The sequence below is a fragment of the Oxyura jamaicensis genome, chromosome 3, assembly GCF_011077185.1.
Source record: "Oxyura jamaicensis isolate SHBP4307 breed ruddy duck chromosome 3, BPBGC_Ojam_1.0, whole genome shotgun sequence".
Lineage (NCBI taxonomy): Eukaryota > Metazoa > Chordata > Aves > Anseriformes > Anatidae > Oxyura > Oxyura jamaicensis.
Window position 1 is genome coordinate 111441059 of NC_048895.1, and position 16807 is coordinate 111457865.

Consider the following 16807-nt stretch of genomic DNA (forward strand, 5'->3'; position numbering starts at 1 on the left):
GATCTTGAGGTCTCTTCCAACCTAGAAATTCTGTGATTCTGTGAACTATATGAAGGAAAGGACATAAAGAAAGAAGCTTTTTCATGTAAGGGTTTTATCCAAAACACAATTAATCTTTTAGTTGCTGTAGGAAGAGCGATTACAATTTTCTCATCCACGCTGATGCATTGTTTGTGTGCAGTGTGAATCTTTAGCTGTTGCTGTTTAAAGAAACAACCAAAAAATCCCATTTAAAGCTGTTTAGGCAAAGCAAACAGCAATGTGCTTGGAGGTGCTGTGAACAGATGGAGGCCAGATGCACCAGTTTCTGGTAACAACCAACCATGGATCAGTGCTCCGACTATACAGGATAAAAAGCTGATTAGAGAAAACCAGCAGCATGTATAATTTTGTATAATGGTGTGGTAGACTGACAGCAGGTGTTTAGAACAAAAGGGTACTTATTTGTGTCAGTAGTAGCTATTAATTTTTCTTATTTTCAGCCCATTACAAATGAGACCGTACTTGAATGTTTAACAGAGCTTTTAATTGTTATTTATGTTCCTAGTTGTGTTTTAATTTAGTGGAAATGCCTTTTTTTTTTTTTCTTATACTGGAATACTTGAGCAGTAGGATGCTTTTTTATATGTTGTGTGCACACCAGCCAGCTGATGCTGATACAAATGAATGGTCCAAATAGACAATGCTTCGAGTTTTTATTTTTCTGTTGGACTGAAGAATCGGAGTATGGGTAATTTGGGTCACACAAGGGGACACAGATAACGGGAGATAGTCTTGAAATTGCAATGTAATGGTCTTGAATAACTTAAATTGGGGATTTAACATCAGTTGCAATGTTGGAACTAAACCCCTGAAGTTACTCAACTTATTCCATAGTTTCATTTTTTGACATACAGGCTAATTAAGTCCCTACACATGCTTTCATGCTGCTAGGAGCAGATTGTGGAAGACAATTCAGCTCCCAGCCAGGACTGGGAAGCGGTGATTATTGGCTGGAATGTTTTCAAACTACCCTTCCATCAGCTGTTAAAAAGCAACAGCCACATCTGACTGTCATGCATTTAACATCCAATATTTTCTGTGCTTTACACTGGAGACTGTTCGAGTTTTTGATCGGGAGGTTTTGTTTTCTTTGGCTATTTTCCAGATAAAGAACAATAGAAGGAGAATCATTTTTGCATTTGAGAAAATAGGAACTTTTAAATCATACTCTTTCCTTTTGTCTGTTTCTGTCTTCTGTTAGCTGGGAAAGACAAATCAACAAATGGTGGATTGGAAGGTGATGAAAAGATGGAGATTCTGAAAATGTGTGAACATCGAAGGTAGCTATTATGTATAAGTACTTCTAATTCTAATAAACATATGGTACACTGGCTTCCTGTCACTTATCAGTGATGAATGTAAATCTACAGGATTACTAAGTAAGATTACACCCCAAAAAATGTATTTGCCTTCCAGAGCTCAAAGTATTTGGAAAATCTATTCATTAATGTCCTTCTCTCCATGCTGATTTAGATCTTATTTTAAAATAGCAAGTCTTTAAGTGGGGCTGATTACAAAACTATACGAGAGGAGCATTTTCTCTCCCTGGTGTAATAAATAATACTGTGACCTTATACAGAAACACGTTTCTGTATTATTGCATAAGTAACAAAAACAGGCTGGAAGTACTGTTGTTGCTGGGGTGGTGGTGGTGGGTGAAGCAGTACAACATCGAGCCCATCCTCAGAGTAGGCCAGATACTAAATCCTGGATATTGGTGTTCAGAGACTGCTACTTTTTAAGTTACTGGGAGCTTTGAAACTGTTTCAGTTGCATTGGTGCCTTGACTCATAACTGTGCTTTGCAGTAAGAAATTTGGAATTGGAATGGATGAAAAACAATGCGCTAAAAACCTCTTAGTTAAAGCAAATCATTACTGCTAATTGATATAAATACCTTAGGTATTTATGCGTGTCATTTGCCTGACACACATAATTTCTATGTGACATGCAAGCTGTTGATTTTGCAAGCTGTTAGGATGCTTGGTGCCATGGCAATGTTTTTTTTTGAGCTGACACTTTGCTGTCACAATTTTTAAGTGGGCTGTTGCACAAGCTATCTGGAACCATGGTGACAGACTGAGGGCTCAGTAGATTCCTATGTGCTAAGACTCTCCGAGATGGTATCTCCAGTACCATGCTAGATGTCTGGTGTTCCAGGTGGAATGACTTATTAGAGACCTCAGTAGGGACGAGGTGTAGTGAAGGTTCCTGTGTGGCAATGAGGAAGATGAGAAGTTCTTGTAGCCTCCTTTATGTCACTTCACAAAGTACCTCCTTGTTCCACAGTTCTTGCTCCTTATGGTTACGTAATTACTACTGCTTCCCCACTGCATTTCCTTAGGTTTTTGCTCTCACCCTTGTATTTTTAGTGTATTTCTGAACTTGGGTTGTTTCTCAATAAGCTTTGTTCCACATAAGTACAATGGGAATGGTAACTCATCTGAGTTCATTACAAATACAGGACTTGCAGATGGCAGGGGAGAGAGCAGTCACAAAAAGCTGATCACCATGAAGGCATGTCAAGTGACGATGAGCTGACTCCAACAGAGGTGACTGAATTCCAGAAGAGCAAAGGTTGGTGCCAGTCTTGATATGATGTATGATAACAAAATTTGTTTCTGATATTTTTAATGATTTTTCAAAGAGAAGTGAAGGAATACTTATTACAAATTGTATGTCATTTCTTCTGTGCTACAGAGAAGAAATGCATTCAGACAATTCTGACTAACTACTTGGGAAGAATAGATCTAAGGCTGTAGTTTTTTTGGCTAATCAATTTGTTTTCTGAAGGTGGAATGAAGGAATTTTAATTCAAGGTTTTAATTGCCTTGAATAGATGGGTCAGGAGGAGTGGGAAAGGCGTAATAACTATTTCTGGATAACAGCAGAAGGACTTTCAGGTCTGAAGTTGTCTGAGTCTGTGATACAAAGTTTAAAACATAGCAGATGTATAAATCTGTGCAGTAGTTCATAAAGAAGTCTGTCTTTTTGTGGTCTTTTTTTCCTGATAAAGGGCTTTCCAGAGAGCCAGTTTTAAAACACATTTCAGTGTAAGATGTGTGAAAGATGACAATTGCAATTATCATATAGATATTTCTTGTGTCCTATAGATTCATAAACTATTCAGCTTATGCCTCAATAAATTCTGTGATTGTTTCTTTTTATTCCCAATGAATATATCCATAGATAACATTTTAGAGGATAGTAGGAAAATCTTTGAAGATGTACATGCAGATTTTTGTGACATCAGAAAAATCCTGTTGAAATTCCAGGAATGGAAAGAGAAGTTTCCTGACTCTTACTGTGATGCTTACGTCAGTTTTTGCCTGCCTAAGCTTTTAAATCCATTGATCAGAGTTGAGTTAATAAATTGGAATCCTCTTGAGGTAGGTGCATCAAACTTCCTTTTCATGGAAAAATTGTTTGTATTATATGGCAGAGGTGACCTCTAGGCTTCTGGGTATGACACTGAAGCAGTAGGCAGTGCACAGTAAAACCTGTTACGTTTCTGGTCTGTGCTGTCTTAGTGAACTTGGCTCTTCTGCCTGTCCTGGTTTCAGTTAGGACAGTTATTTTTCCCTCCTAGTAGCTGGTAGGGTGCTATGTTTTGGATTGGGATGAGAAGAGTGCTGATAACATGCTGATGTTTTAATTGCTGCAGAGCACTGCTTATACTAAGCCAAGGACTTTTCAGCTTCTCACTCTGTCCTGCCAGCGGGCAGGCTGGGGGTGCAGCAAGAGCTGGGAGGGGACAGACCCAGGACAGCTGACCCAAACTGGCCAAAGGGGTATTCCATACCATCTGACGTCATGCTAAACAATATATAGGGGTGGCTAGCCGGGGTGGGGAGGCCGGCTGCCCGGGGTTGGGCTGGGCATCGGTCAGCGGGTGGTGAGCAATTGCATTGTGCATCACTTGTTTGTACATATTATTATTATTATCATTATTATTTTCTATCTTAATAAACTGTCTTTATCTCAACTCACAGGCTTCACTTTCCCGTTTCTCTCCCCCATCCCAGAGAGGGAGGGGGGAGGGTGAGCGAACGGCTGTGCGGTGTTTAGCTGCCAGCCGGGTTAAACCACAACACTGCCCTATTCATTCTTGTTAGTTGTTGAGATCTGTGAGTATTTCTGGCAGCTCAAAGTATGACAGGGCAGAGGCCTGCTGTTTGCAGGGAAGACTTCTGTATGGGAACATTGTCATTTGGATTGCAGGGGCATTGATAAGAGTTTCTTATTTAGAAGGAGAAGGTCTGTTTCCTCCTGCCAAGTCATTTTTGTATATGAATTGTTTTCATCTGTACTAATACAAAAAAGAGGTGTAGCTCTTCCTGTGCATAGCACATCCATTAGTTTCTAATGAATTCCTCAAAATTGAAATCTTCTTAACTTTCTTCTCCCTTATCTCCTGTCCCTATTGCACCACCCCTTGTAAAAAGAATTATTCTGAGTTCCTTGAAGACAACCCTGCCCTTTGAATTCTAGTTTGAAACAAATTTTCTTAACTTGTTGTTTTGGCCCATTCAGTGATAAGGATGCACCTAAAACTAAGCGAGAATCTTTGTGGTATCACTGGATACCACATAGAGCTTTTGCATGGAGCTTTTCTTTTCAATTTTGACCAGCTGACAACTAATAGGAATGATCTTTCAGCAGAGTTTTACAGACTTGAGAGAGATGCCCTGGTTCAGAGCTGTAGAAGAATTCAGTAATGCCAAAAACTCATCTGAATCAAAACGGGATGATGATCCTGATCAAGAAGTCTTGCCTAGAGTGATTGAAAAAACTGTTCTACCAAAAATTGCAGGTATGTTAAGGTTGTCTTGAAAATGTTTGTGTGCTGTAAGCAGTAAGTAAGTGGTAACTATCAATTAATGTTAGGTATATAATCATTCCAAGATGTGGTGATTACATGCTTCCACAGAATAAGGCTAAAGTAGCCTCTAAGATCATTGTAAATGAGAGGCTTAGCTTTTTAAATGTTTGCTTCCATTACGTTTTCATACCTTAAAACTAGAGCAGATAATCACTTGGATATTACAAATTTAAGAAATTCCTTTTTTTCAGCATTTGTAAGGAATGTTTGGGACCCTTTATCGACTTCGCAGACTGAGAACCTTGTACAGCTTTGCAGAAATATCTTTGAAAAACAAGTCCCATCCAAAACTGAAGGCAGAAAAGCAAAAGAGGTAAAGCTGTTGTGGTACTGAGAAAGGAAGAATTTCATCCACTGTCCACACTTACTATGCATGCTCCTGTGCGCACTTACAACATTGTCCTGAAGCTTTTAAGTTGTGAATACTTACTTGTTTTGTCACCTTATAGTAAGAAGATCTAATAGGTGACTTGTATCAGTCTGATGCTGTCCTTACTGATGGTAGTAGAATGGGATACTTCTAAGGTGGAAATCAGACTCTGTTCCTAGGAAAGTTCTGCCTGTACCTATCAAAAATCCCATCATAGATCTCATCTTTTTGCTTATGACAATAGCAATGGTTAGAAGTTTCAGTTTTGCATTTAATTATTTTTCAAATTTTGAGATTTAAATGCTAGCAATTCTCCAGTGTTAAGCTTATAAGATTTTTTAAGTAGATATAGACTAGAAAAAAGAGGATTCTTCTTTATTGTTCTTCACAGCAGAAATTTTAAAATTTAAAAATTGCCAAACTTAAAACATTCTTAAAACTTTAACACATACTCGCCTATCTATGGTGACTTTTATATAGAATTTCATTGCTGCAAGGCAGCAGGAAATAACTTAAACAAACAATCCCTTTTGGATAACCCTTAAGATGGTTAAAGCTGAGAGTTGCTGACAATTCTTTAATGTAGCTGTGATCTCTGTGTTTTTACATAGAAGTGGCACCTATATATCTATGCATGCATTACGTTCCTAGATTAACAAAACTGAAATTGTTTTAAATGGATGATGAAGTTTTTTTTCCTGTGAAGACATTAATTTTTTTTTAACAGGATTTGATTAATGAGGTTGTCCTAAGGATGAAGAAATCTATAGAGGAAGATGTCTTTATTCCTCTGTATCCTAAAAGGTAAGCTGATTCCAAGATTTTTTTTTTACCTCTTTCTTTTAAATTTTATTTCTGAACACCTCTTCCCCAAAGATGTAGGTGAAATATTGCTGCTATTCATTAGCAGCTAATGGGACATTGTAGGAAAGGTTATGAAGCTTTACTCTTGTTAGGAGTTTGTAAATGTTAACTCCATGGCAGACTTGATGCTAATTTGTTCCTGTAACTAAAAGCTTTCTAGTACCTGAGGTCCAGTGCACAGTCTGATTTTTGCTGCACTAATTTACAGTATCTGGGGGCCTGTGTTATTTTTAGGTGGTCTTTTACACCTGCTGCTCTTCATTCCGTATGGCATTCCTAAAATAGGGTTTGTATTCTTGATGCTTATTACTGAACACTCTTTCATAGATGGGAATGAGGTATTTCCAATTGCTAATTTTACTGGAAATTACTTCATAGTATTTTAATGGGTTCAAATTGACAGCTGTTTCCCTGCACTTTTAATCGTGGTTGTCACCTGAAAGACTTCTGTAATTGTAATTCATCAATGTTTGAGATCAATTGTCTGCTTATTTTCTTTTAAAAACAAAATCCTTACTTCACTTTTATTCTTATTTTCATGACCAGCACTGTGGAAGACAAATCATCACCAGGTTCAAAATTTCAAGAAAGACGTTTTTGGTCAGCTGTTAAGGTAAAGAAAAAATAGCTGTCTCTTCTTTGAAAATTATTGTAGTTAAAAATATTTTGCAGCAATTGAGGAAATGTATTTTCAGACAAACTGATTCCAGAGAGATGAATACATTAGTTATTTTTCTTGTTGAAGGATATATTCTTTTTAGCAACCCACGTGTGATGATTTAAAAAAGAACTATAAATGAGCACTTTGTTTACCCAACCAGTACATACTTTGCAAGAGACTTTGATTTGACCATCTGTTCTGCTCTCTTTTCTCCCTTGGGTGCATCAGCCAGACCTGGTGGCGTTGCATCAGATCAGTTAGTCATTGTCACTCTGTTAGCAGGCCTGTTCCTTCTGTACATGCCTACAGGACAAATGCTGCCCTTATTGTTGGATATACTCACTGCACACTGGTGTAAGCACATCAGTATAGTTCTAGGGTGCTAAGCTGGGAATTTGAGTGCCTGTGATTCCATTCCCATTAAGATCTGCTTCCTTTAGGAGTATGTTTGTATTTGTACTTAAGATGAGATTTAGATGCATGAACACCTGTTAAAATCACAGACAATATTGCAGTTACCCTGCATCCATGATGCCCAGCCCATAGGTTTCCTGCACTGCCACTGTGCAGTCCCCATTCATGTCATTAAACCCTGTCTTTCCAAGCAGGTAGTCACCTGCAGGCTGCTTCTGAGGAGTGGCCTCTAAACCATGCCCAGAAATTGTATGGGGGGATACAAATTGGGCCAGGTGAGAAGTGAGTCAGAAGTTATTTTAATACAAAAGTATAGTTGAGGAGACTTCAGTGTTTTGTGCTCTTGTAAAGCCTGACTTGCCTAGCAGCTCCTGCACATAAATGAAAGTGTCCTGTCAGGTACTCCAGAGAAATCTGCAAATGTGGTGGGCTTTGTGAGTGCTTTTTGACTGGTGACTGCAAAGACCACATGCAACATCTGTGAGGGTAACATTCCTTGAGGTTAACAGTAACTTGAAATAGCCTTATCCTGAGCAGATGGAGAAACTTCTTTTTATTTTACTTCTCTCAGATTCTCTAAGGTTCACTTAGAATTGGATCTCACTTGTTATTGGTCCATGTTACTTGTAGGGGTAATGTCTTAGTACTTTTGTCTGCTTTCAGACTTGACTGCCAGCTTTCCTTTGAAAAGAATGAAGTGTAGCTGTCTTCTCTATTTGGGTGTTAGCAAATTGTTAACCTGCTAGAAGTGTAAAATGCTTTTTCCTGTCCTGGGAGGTCAGGTATACCCATAGTGGGGTACAGTTCATAGGCACATACAGTTATTCTACTTGATAAGATCTACTATATGCAGCTTCTTAGTGGCTAACTGCCAGTATGCTTGGAGAGTGTGAATCCTGTTTTTAGAGTACTTTCGTTGGATGGACACTTATTTACTAAGAGAAGTTGTAATACTGTGCTTTAGCATACTTCCAGCCACCAAGTACGCATATTCTGTTTCTTCATCATTGCAGCTGCTCTCCAATGTTCTTATTTGGAATGGGATTGTACAGGAAAACACAGTCCGTGATTTGGGACTGAGCAAGCTGCTAAATCGTTACCTTCTTCTGAACCTCTTAAACACACCACCAGGGCCGGATAACATAGAAAAGTGTAGTAAGGTAAGGCTTTTTCTCATAAAGACAGATCTAACCTTAAGATGGAGTGTAACCATGCACCATTTAAGGTTTTATCATGACTTTGGTGCATGAAACATTTTAGAGCACACATTGTTCCATGTTTTTTTTTAAGAATAACTGCTTGTAATGATAATCTTGGTTTTAAAGAAAAAATGTACTACCAATAATGACTGAACTTGCCAGAAGGAGAAGTCCCTGTCAGAAGTAGTGGGACTTGATTTTATTGAAAAACTTTTCTTTTTAAGCTTACAAAATATTCTTTGACTCAACAGGTGGTTGCGTGCCTCCCAGAAAGATGGTTCGAAGATCTTGGAAATGGATCAACTCTCCCGGAGTTAGTGAACTTCTGCCAGCATTTGCTGCAGTGTGCACGTGTGCTCCACAAGAATAACCACAGGTATGTGTGTATCCCTTGGGATTCAGCACTTCCTCATACACTTTGTGTTAATATGTTGAGGCTCTAGATTTTGGGTCCTGCTACTGTTCAGTCTGGGGCACCTAACTATGGGTGGTGAAGGAGAGATGCCTGACTCTCTTTCTCATACATTTTAAGTTTATTAATGTTAAAGTCAGGTACATAAATGTGTTGCTGTATCAATTTTTTATTTTATAGTGATGAAACAAAAGAAGTTATTCTTCTGTTGGTGAAAGTCAAGGCTCTGCATATTGTTGAAGACTTCATTGAAGAATACAAACTTGAACATCTTAAAACCATAATTGGGAAGTAGGGATTTTTGAAGCAGTGTTTAAATTACTGAAACAAGCCTGATATTCACACTAAAAGAAGTTCTGTTTAATAAGTGGACTCTGCCTGCCCAAAGATGTAGCGGTAATCAGTTGACATCCCTGTCTTATTGTGAAATACTTGAGGACTTTTTTCCAAATATATTCTACTGCCATCTACTCGTAAGTTAAGGAGTATTTTAAAAATCAGTTGCCAATGTAAACTGTAGACATCCTGAAATGTATGGCAATAAAGCTTTATTGCTTTATCCTTCTGGGAAGGATTACAGGCACTCCCTATCTTTCCAGTAAAGTTTATCACTGCTAGAGAGCTGACAACTTTACAAGCTATTTTTAGTATTATATAGCTAACTATCACTCTCCGACTCAGCAACCACTGAACTCTTCTAACTTGTTGTCTGCAGTGATTCCGGTAGGGTTATTGTTTAAGTTGTCCATAGTGGAAAAGAACTGATAAAGTTGGGAGGGTCTTGACCCTGATAGAGAAACAGAGGAAGTCGGTGTGCAGTGAAGTGTCTGATCAGTGTTTACTGGTGGTGAACAGGGGTTTAATGAGGTAAGATGTTGCACAGAATGTCTGGGGAAGAACAAACGTAGTGAAGATAGCGTATGCTTTACAGGGGAGTTTTGTACTTGATCCAGACTGAACTTGTGTGCACAGACTTGGAGTTGTCACACCTTGATTTATCAGACTCCTAATAGACCTCTTCATTATGAGAAGCATAAGCACAACTTCTGTTACCTTCTAGTAACCGACTCCTAGGAAAATCTTCCCAGTGAGAGGTACTGAATCTTATTTCACCATACCTGTATTAGATCTCTCATGTTTTATAACTTTGTATATTTGCAGTAAGTAATGCTACAGAATATAAAGGATGTTTTATTGTAGAAGCCCTAATGCTTCTCAAATTCTGTTGGGTGTTTACTTGCAACTCTATCTTCAGCATCTTATGGGATGCGAATTTAACTCTTGTAAGTTTATTCCTTCCCTTTTTATATTTCTTAATTGTAAAATATATTTTTGTAAAAGATTTTAATTGTAAATAGCTCTGATCAGTGTTACAGACAAAAGATTACTTTTAAAATAAAACCAAAACACTTATTTTGAAAACAAGTAACTATTTTGCTGTGTTAATGAGCCTCTACAGTTCAATTCTTTAACGTGTGACAGGGATGTTAGGTGAAATATGGAAAAAAAACTTTGGTACTATTGGCCCCTCATTCCATTCAAGAATTAGGACTACTCTTGCAAATCTTACTTTCTAATAATGGCATTTCTATTTCCCTCTGAGCATCAAAAAAAGCTACTCTGAAATCAGAAGTATGTGATTTTATTCTTTCTTGCTTTGTTTTATCCAGCCTGAAGCTTGCTCCTGAAGAAGCTACTAGGAAACCATAATTGATGTTCTATTACAATAAACTCTGAAGATGTTACTTCCAAGGGATTAAGCAGTACTTGTAAGGACTTATACTAATTGCCTTTCCATGTTTATGAACTCAACCCCTGTCCCAGCTGAGCCCTTGAGACTCTTCTGTGGTGCTTCATGATGAACTTAAACTAATTCAAAGGATCTGGTTTAAGGAGCAGCTGCTCTGGCTCAGGTCTTTAAAGGCGGTTTCAAAGTGTTTGTAGCTACAGCTCTGGCAGATTGGTGTATTATCAGAAGTGGTTTTCCTTATGGGAAAGCTCAACACCACTTAAGACTCAGACTGTGCGGTTGGGCTTGTGTATGTCTACTTCCCTGCTGTTGCCCCTCTCTGAAACCCTTGGGTCAGGCAGTTTCACAACTGGCCACCACCTACCATAAAGACAGAAGTGTAGGTGGAAATGACAACACAAATACAAAGGGTTGATGCAAACCCATTTACTGTAATTTAAAAGAGGAGGCCTCTCAGTTCTGAAGCTGCGATGAACACTATTACACTTCTCAGAAAAGGGAGTGTTTGTTTTCAGGCACGGAGACAATGTTCAAGTTTGTACACTTACAAATTCTGGAAAGGTTAACTTTATTGCATATTTTGTTTATGTATATACAAAAATTCACTGAATTCAAAGTTACAGCATTAATTTTCTCCATTCCTAGAATTGCAAGCCATTATTATTTTTTAAGTTCTTCATTTACTTCTTTCCAAATTTTTTCCTCTAGTTTTGAAGTGTCATATTCTCGCAGCATATCAAACTCTAGCCATGGCTGGCTCCACTTCTCTGCTGCTTTCATTTTTTTCTCGGGCAGCTCAAACTTTATTCCTTTTATATTGAACTTTGGCCTTTCCCACCGTTTTGACCATGGTTTAGGTTTCATTCTTACCTGCAACTAGGATGAAAGATTTAAAGAAAAAAAGTTATTAGGGGATCAGAATTTTGACTGACTGTGAACTTAAGTGTTGAGATGAATGCTGTTCTAACAGAAAGAAAACAATAGAAAACAGACCAGGTTGTCAGGAAATTAAGGGACTAGCTAGTGCTTGACACTACTGACAGAAAGAGAGCTCATTCTGCCCACAGGGCTGTCTCATAGTATCTGTTAGTACAGATAAAATAACACTGTCTTGATTTGTTACAGTCCTTAAATTGACACATACAGTAAGCGTAACTCCTCATCTATAGTTCCACCTGTTACTCTGGAAAACGAAAGAAGCACGAGAGCAATTTCTCCTTCTCTGTAAGTTATTGAGTTAGCATTCTTTCACAGGGTCTCTAGGCTGCCAGATCTTCTGAGAGAGATTTTAGGTAACCCTTCCTGACAAGCACAAAAGCACTAGCATTAACATTTCTGTAGCAGAAGCTGTGCTCTCTGCAAAATGTAATACAGTGACACAAAAGCCACAGCTTTGTGCATGTCTACCAAGTTGGTTAATAAGGATAGTTGTTATTTCCATTGTGAACATTCTTTCACTACACACATGGCATAAAGACAACCAACTTTATATACTTTTGTTACCCTGGTAACTAACACAAGTAAAAGCTGTTAACCAGCATATTACAGAATCACAGAATATCCTGAGTTGGGAAGGACCCACAAGGATCATCAGTTCTGGCTCCTGGCTCCACACGGGACCATCCCAAAATCAGACCCCATGTCTGAGTGTGTGAATTATTCTCCATATTCCCTCTAAAACATTAAGCTCTTACCTTGTTTACAGGAATTTCTTCATGGTCTAAACGAGATTCAGGTTTCATATTCACATCAAAGGTACTATATTCAGGGAGGGCATCTCGCAGGTACATCAGGTTGTCATCCAGCCTCTTTTCTAGCTTCAGAACTTTGATTTCCTGGATTTGAGGACTGTACAGTTCGTAACATATTTCAACACCTTAGACAGAGAAGGTCTGGATTAATGATCAAATCAGCTGCAAATACTAATACCAAATTTAGTATTTCTTCAGTGTTCTACATACCCATATTATTCAAGAACAGCTTTCTATTTGTACAGGGAAATATATACACAATGTCGTGTGCACATGGGGCTGTCCACGTGCATTGTGTCTGCACAGGCAACTGGAAATTTCTAAGTCCAGGTCTGGATAACAGAACAGACTGAGAGACATCAAATGAATGAAATTTGGGCAAGAGACGCTTGGGTTTTCAGCATTGCTTCCTTTTGGTTACAATGGCTACATACAAACTATACATATGCATACAGACACTCAGCCCTTTTGTATTTCATCTCAGAACATAAATATTTCCACCTCCCCAAACTGTCATGAACTGGTGTAAGAGGTTATTACAAAGCTCTGCTAATCTGTGCTAGTTACACAGTTCATGCATACAGCCCCGGTGCACACAAACACGCAGTGCTCAAACTGGGCTTGTATTTACATGGCTAGCAGTACGCTTCCTCAGCTCAAATATAAGCACAACCAGAAAGAATTGCATTGCGTTAGGCTTATGTGGCAAGGTTTTGGTAGCGGGGTGCTGCAGGAGTGGCCTCTGTGAAGAGAGTCCAGCAGCTGCCCCCATGTCAGATCAGAGCCAGCTCCAGCCAGCTCCAAAGGGAACTGCCACTGCCCAGAGCCATTACACTAATCTCTCTTACGCTGAGTCTGTTTTGCCTGTGACAGTAAATGCTGAGTGACCTCCCCAGATCTGAAACCAGTAAGTATACACAGACATAAAATTAGTAAACAGTGCTATGCCTTCAAACGTGTGGCATAAACGGCTGAAGTTAAAACCCACCTTGTTCTTCTATTACATTCCGAAGCACAAAGGTAGCGCCAAGCCCTTTCCCTCCTCTTTGAATGCAGATGCCCACAAACCGTTTGGTTTTGCCATCGGCATGTGGGTCTGCGGTAGTAACGGCGAGTACGCTGCCTGCAGAAAAATGAATAAAATGATTCTAGATGTACTAAAAATGTGAAGATGTACTAAATATGTATAAGCATCAGATGAAGCGCCCATATTTAGGTATGTTTCAAAAATGTTTTCTCTTTCACTAAAACTGCCAGAAACAGAATACACTTTTAACTTGCCCTGAATTAATACATATTAAAGCAATTCTGTAGATTAATTAGAACCTTCTTCACCTTTACCCTTTCACCTTTATCTTTTACTCTTCTTTGTACAAATTGAATACAAATAATTTAATACAGTTTCCTTCCTTGAGTTTTACTGGTAAACCATGTGCTGAAGTACCAGGACATAAAAACCAAAGAGAAACACATTAGCATTATCTTTTCAATGTAAGCTGGATGTAAAAATGAAATTAAAATATGAAGCAGAATGTATAGCATTGCAAAATAGTCAATCTAACACATGATACTGTGATATTCTACGATATCCAACAATATCAGAGCACACTTTTTAACCTCCCCGCCCAACAAACAATATTGACAAAATTACGATGGCTCTGTTACTGACCAACATAGAACTCTGGGATGTTGAAGACTTTTCGCCTCTGTATCATATCCTTTCTTTCTATATAGAATTTGAGAGGATCTGTCCTCCCTCTGGGAGGTATAAATTCAGGGCTCAAATACCTATAAGAAAATCCAAATTTTTGTAAGTATAAAACAAAAGCATTTGCATAAAAAGCACCAGAAGAGTCCAAATACTTGCCTGAAAATTAAAAATTACCACCCATGAACCATCTGTACCAGCTGCCTTTTCAGAGATATGAACTGCAGTTCAACCAAGTTACTGATTTATTTATTTTTTGGTTCTCCAACAAGCTTTTTTACGGATTTTTTTTTTTTTTTTCAAACAAATAATAAATGTTGTTCTCAGAGGAGCTGACAGAGAGGTCAGTTCTGTTACTGTCATCACAGCTTAGGAACAGATTGTTTCATGGTTTATTTGTAATCCCCATAGCAGAACGCTTACTATTTAATGACTTTACAGTAACAGGTGTGAATAATTTGTTACCAGTTTTTGCAGAGAGCCAAACAGAGCACACAGGACACAGCACAAATATTTTTTTGTTTTAGAGAAGCTAAAAGGGGCTCTTAAATTTACTTTCTGCTCCTGTAAATTACACTGTGCCAAGGAATTTCCTCATGCCCTGGAGTTCAGTTTTTTGACTGCTAAGCCAAAGGCTTCCTGAAATGGTACTGGCTTGGACTGAGGGCTAATTCCAATAGACCATTTGCACGTGGTCACTCTGGCTTGGGTGGTTTGACAGTTTGGTCTCAGAGAATGAAGCTGGACACATTTAACTCACTTAGAAGTCCTGGATTTGTCCAGAACAGAATACAGAAAAGGAGAAGACAAAGACAAGCTTGCCTTACAAACCTTACGGGAACTACAGGGGAAGCACAGAGGTTCTGGTTGGTGCTGCCGCCTATGCGTGGACACAGAGATGATGGACAACATCAGGCCTGCTCCTAATCTTCCCTGTTACACCAGCTCAGAAGAAAATGGTATTTAAGTCTGGGTCCTGCTCTGCTCAGTGATTCTATTACATGATGCATGTCTTCAAGTGAAAGATTTTAGTTTGATTTTTACTATTTTTCCCATTCCTGTACTGCCTTCAGACTGTGCTCTTTTTTTGGGAGGAATATGCACAACGGTGTATTGTCATTCTCTCTCAGATACAGCACTACCATTTTAACCCCTATGTCATTTAGAGCGATGGAAGCAGATTTATGAGGACAACAAAAATACTCAGAATAAACTTTGCAAAGGCTACCACTGCTGATACCAGCAATGTTTGCGGTCAGCTCAAAGCTGAGCTCTAGATATGAGGCAAAAGCATGCACAGGACCTGTATCTGTGTCACCTCCTGGCATTCTGAAGAGACAAATGCATCTAACAGAGGAAAATGTAACCCGCTATCACCAGATTTGTAAAAATATTAACTGGAAATTCCAAGTACTAATTTGGAAAAGCATTAACGCTTTTTTCCTGCCTCGCTGCTCTCAGGAACTCCAGAACACAGCAACCTCGGGTATTTTAAGCATACTTCGGCACAAGCTGCCACCAGCAGACCCCCACCAGCCCTTCCCGTTGAGCACGGCGAGCCCAGGCCGCCCTACCTCCTCTCCTCCCTCTGCTTCTGCTTGTCGACGATGACGGGCTTCGGGGGCGGCTGGAATTTCGCTGTCTCTCCATCCCTGCTACTTCGGCACCCCGAGGAAGAGAAACACCCTGTAAAAATAAAATACTATTTAAATATGCATATAAAAATAAATGGGTTCAAGCCGAGTTCCCCCCCCCCCCCCCACTTCAAGGCTACCCCTACCCCCATAGCCCCAGCCCGGGGCTCACACCCCGGGGACGCGCTGAGGGGCAAGGGCAGGCCACGGGCGAGGGAACAAGGGGACAGAGGGACAGGGGACAGAAGGACACAGGGACAGGGGGTCGGGGGGTCACTTACTGCTGGGTCGGGCGGCAGCGGCGGCTCCCCTCAGCGCCAGCCTCCCGCAGGCCGCCGCCATGGCAACGGCCGCCATTTCCTCGCTGCCGGCGCAGGCGCGCAGGGCGCTTAGGGCAAGCGCGGAGGGCCAAAAGAAACCTCAGCGCGAATCGCTTATTTATCTATCTATCTATCTATCTATCTATCTATCTATCTATCTATCTATCTATCTATCTATCTATCTATCTATCTATCTATCTATCTATCTATCTATCTATCTATCTATTTATTAAATGATTATATGCATTGGTGTTATTGAGCTGCTCCGCGAATATCTTTGTTTTCAGTCAGATTTCCTCGGTAACAGCCAGGATCCCATTTGTGGCTGCACAGGCAAAGCTTAAATGCAGGGTGCAGACCTGTAAATAACACCCCGTTGTTTGTTTGTTTGTTTGTTTGTTTTTGCAGGGATTCCTGTCAAAATACTCCTGGCCTCATCAACTAATTGCATCAATCACCTTGCCTGGGAGGTTCCCTCAGCCCCTGTTATTTGTGGCGAGTGACTTCGAAGCCTGCCAGAGCCCCCTCATTAACTAGAGTTATTTTCCAGTTTGTGGTTATCTGCTTGGATTCTTAACTCTTGTTTAGGTGACACGCTGTGCAGATGACAAACCACAGCATTGTCTCTTCATAATCTGCTGATCTAACAGAAGAGTTAATATTTAGGACACTGATGTGACAGAAGGGGGCACTCTAGCCCTTAAAATACAAAAATTCTCCACCAACACTGAATACACCTCTTGAAGCAAAGATCATAATAATAATAATAATAATAATAATAATAATAATAATAATAATAAT

General features: G+C 39.4%; 2 protein-coding genes across 2 annotated transcripts in view; one reads left to right on the forward strand and one right to left on the reverse strand.

Moving 5' to 3' along the window:
• Positions 1 to 10268, forward strand: part of GCFC2 (GC-rich sequence DNA-binding factor 2) — a 19573-nt gene extending 9305 nt beyond the window's left edge. The window contains exons 9-18 of the mRNA XM_035322031.1: positions 1216 to 1322; positions 2506 to 2618; positions 3231 to 3430; positions 4701 to 4854; positions 5115 to 5236; positions 6021 to 6097; positions 6704 to 6770; positions 8246 to 8392; positions 8683 to 8807; positions 9024 to 10268. Coding sequence (XP_035177922.1) covers positions 1216 to 1322; positions 2506 to 2618; positions 3231 to 3430; positions 4701 to 4854; positions 5115 to 5236; positions 6021 to 6097; positions 6704 to 6770; positions 8246 to 8392; positions 8683 to 8807; positions 9024 to 9138 — 1227 coding nt within the window. The 3' untranslated portion in view covers positions 9139 to 10268. The remainder of the gene's footprint in view (positions 1 to 1215; positions 1323 to 2505; positions 2619 to 3230; positions 3431 to 4700; positions 4855 to 5114; positions 5237 to 6020; positions 6098 to 6703; positions 6771 to 8245; positions 8393 to 8682; positions 8808 to 9023) is intronic.
• An 864-nt stretch (positions 10269 to 11132) lies between these two features.
• On the reverse strand, positions 11133 to 16083 carry MRPL19 (mitochondrial ribosomal protein L19). The gene is made up of 6 exons (XM_035322078.1): positions 15968 to 16083; positions 15627 to 15738; positions 14014 to 14132; positions 13333 to 13467; positions 12288 to 12469; positions 11133 to 11469 (listed from the first exon to the last, which is right to left on the reverse strand). Exons 1-6 carry the CDS (start codon positions 16041 to 16043, stop codon positions 11254 to 11256), a joined length of 840 nt encoding a protein of 279 aa, XP_035177969.1. The 5' UTR covers positions 16044 to 16083; the 3' UTR covers positions 11133 to 11253.
• Positions 16084 to 16807: the final 724 nt, after the last annotated feature.

Coding starts and splice junctions, on each gene's coding strand:
- MRPL19 (XM_035322078.1), bottom strand. CDS start 16,043: ATGGCGGCCGTTGCCATGGCGGCGGCCTGCGGGAGGCTGGCGCTGAGG. Junction 13,468..14,013: donor CATCCCAGAGTTCTATGTTG/GTCAGTAACAGA, acceptor ATTTTTCTGCAG/GCAGCGTACTCGCCGTTACT. Junction 12,470..13,332: donor GAATGTAATAGAAGAACAAG/GTGGGTTTTAAC, acceptor TCTCTGTCTAAG/GTGTTGAAATATGTTACGAA.